At 30.3% G+C, this 2,232-nt stretch overlaps 1 protein-coding gene across 1 annotated transcript; it reads left to right on the forward strand.

The window, feature by feature from the left end:
• The first annotated feature begins 594 nt into the window (after nt 1–594).
• On the forward strand, nt 595–1,218 carry LOC111407206 (NDR1/HIN1-like protein 10). Its single transcript, XM_023036549.1, has one exon. It carries the CDS (start codon nt 595–597, stop codon nt 1,216–1,218), a length of 624 nt encoding a protein of 207 aa, XP_022892317.1.
• The last annotated feature ends 1,014 nt before the right edge of the window (nt 1,219–2,232 follow it).

A 2,232-nucleotide genomic window follows, 5' to 3' on the forward strand; every position in this document is an offset into this window, starting at 1 on the left:
AGCAACTTAATCTGAAAGTTTTAAATCTGTATTTAAATTTTCAAGCTCCCAACTCAATTGTGATCCTGATCATGAAATTCGACGAACGGTCGATAAGGCTCAACTATAGACGTTAATATCGACGGTTGGTGACTTCAACTGTAAAAACACTTTTACGGGTCCTACAAATATGATCGAACATGGCATTATGGAACCTAATATAACCATTAAGACCAAGATCTATTAAGAAATTTGTGTATAATCGAGTCCTTGTGAACAGGTGAAACTAGATCCTCTTAGAGTAGAGTTTGGTAGAAGAAACACTTCAAGAAAGAAGCAAATTTAGGATTCCTAGTGTGGGTGCAAGAACAAATCTAGTAGGAATAAGATCCTAGACCGAATTCATGTAGTATTTGAGTACAATATGACTATCTTAATTTTTAATCATATAAGTACATAAATTAATAAGTCCTTCACTACACCATTGCTACAACTTTTCTACCTTTAACACAAAATTAATCCCAGGTTCTTCGAAAATTGATCGAGGAACTCACGAGATCTTTAAATTTGCACCCTCAAAAGAAATAACATAGTTTCTTTGACGATTCAGAAACAATGGAAGATCTTGAAAACCCTGTTTCAGGCCTCTCACCCAAAAAGGTAAGGCTTCCATGGTGGTTATTCCACTTGTCTGGGCTGCTCTTCTTCATGTCCATCTTCTCAATAATCATCCTATGTAGCAAATTTAAGGATAAAAAACCCGAATTTGTTGTAAGCTCGATGTTCGTCTCTTCCTTTAAAAATTACTCTGAAAACGAAAGCAGTTGGAATGTAAGTCTGTCCATGAAAAACCCTAATCTCAATACATATATCAGTTATGATCAGGCTCAAGTTTGGCTTTTCTACAAAGAAAAATTTATTTCTACTGCACACATAATGCCATTCTATCAACGTCCTGGGGATCAGGAAATAACAGTGCATGCAAATCATGGAATGGAAACTGATGCAATTGAAGAAGATTTTAATGAAGATAGGGTTCTGAACTTTGATCTCTTGCTGGAGGCCAGTTTTAGGGTTAATCCTCAATTTTTTTTGGAGGGGAAAAGATTTTTGATTGTTGAATGCAAAGATTTGAGGATTAAATTCCCATTAAATCATACTATGGGAACGCTGTTAAGTAGTGAAAATAGATGCATGGTCCGAACGTATGGCAGCAAATCTGATGCTTATAAGTTATAGATGGCCTATATATTTTATTGGGAGCAAAGGTTAGTTTGTTTTTGTTCGTTTAAATTTTATTTTTTATTTTTTTTCCGTATAATTACTTATCGATGATAATGTCTGACGGAGAATTGAATTTTCAAGAATTTCTACTTTGTAAAGAATTCAATTCCCTAAGAGTTCAAAGTTTTGAAGTAATTAGAATTCCTTTGCCGATAAAAATTATCTTTTCTTGTTTCTCATATTTTCGATAAGAAAATTATTTTTTTTTTCAGTTTTTTTCTACTTTTTGCACAAATAAATTGCATCTCTGTAATATTTGTTAACATGAACTGTTCCATTTTTTTTTCTTCTGGAGATATTAAGATGAACGGTTTAATATAAAATAATAATAACAAAATTGATCCAAATTCCAAAATTTGATTATAAAAAGGAATGAAAAAAGAAATATAAACTTTGAATCAGTATTCAATACTAACCTTGTTATTTTAATTAATACTATAGCAGAATATTTTAAATCAAGTGATAACAAATTAACAAGTGAATCAAATTGAGAACGTTATAAATTATGAATGAATAATGGCTTTGTTCATCAAATTTTTTTTTTCTTAATAATCTCATTTAAATTATTCAAAAAATAAAATTCGTTAATTGTGTGCGGAAAAATAATGGTTCTCACAAGTAACATTTTTAATAAATATTTTTTAACTGAACATTACTACTAAAAATTATAAAGATTTTCTTTTAACCAAAGTACTGCTTAAAATGGAGAGAGAGAGAGAGAGAGAGAGAGAGAGAGTTTAAACTTAATTTCAAATCATAATAATTAATAAACATGTAAGGGTTAGGAATGAAAATATAAATTCACCTTTGACTGAAAATAGGGAATATTTTGTGGAAAAATAAACATCTATCGTACTATATATCCCGATTTTCTGTTATTTAACTTTACAAATACACACCAATTGAAACATAGTTTTTATGAAGTAAAATAATATTGTAACTCAAGTAATGCCCAGACGCTCCATTGAG

The sequence above is a fragment of the Olea europaea genome, chromosome 1, assembly GCF_002742605.1.
Source record: "Olea europaea var. sylvestris chromosome 1, O_europaea_v1, whole genome shotgun sequence".
NCBI classification, from domain to species: Eukaryota; Viridiplantae; Streptophyta; class Magnoliopsida; order Lamiales; family Oleaceae; genus Olea; species Olea europaea.

Excerpts from the sequence above, each read along its gene's own strand:
- LOC111407206 (XM_023036549.1), top strand. The coding sequence starts at position 595 with ATGGAAGATCTTGAAAACCCTGTTTCAGGCCTCTCACCCAAAAAGGTA.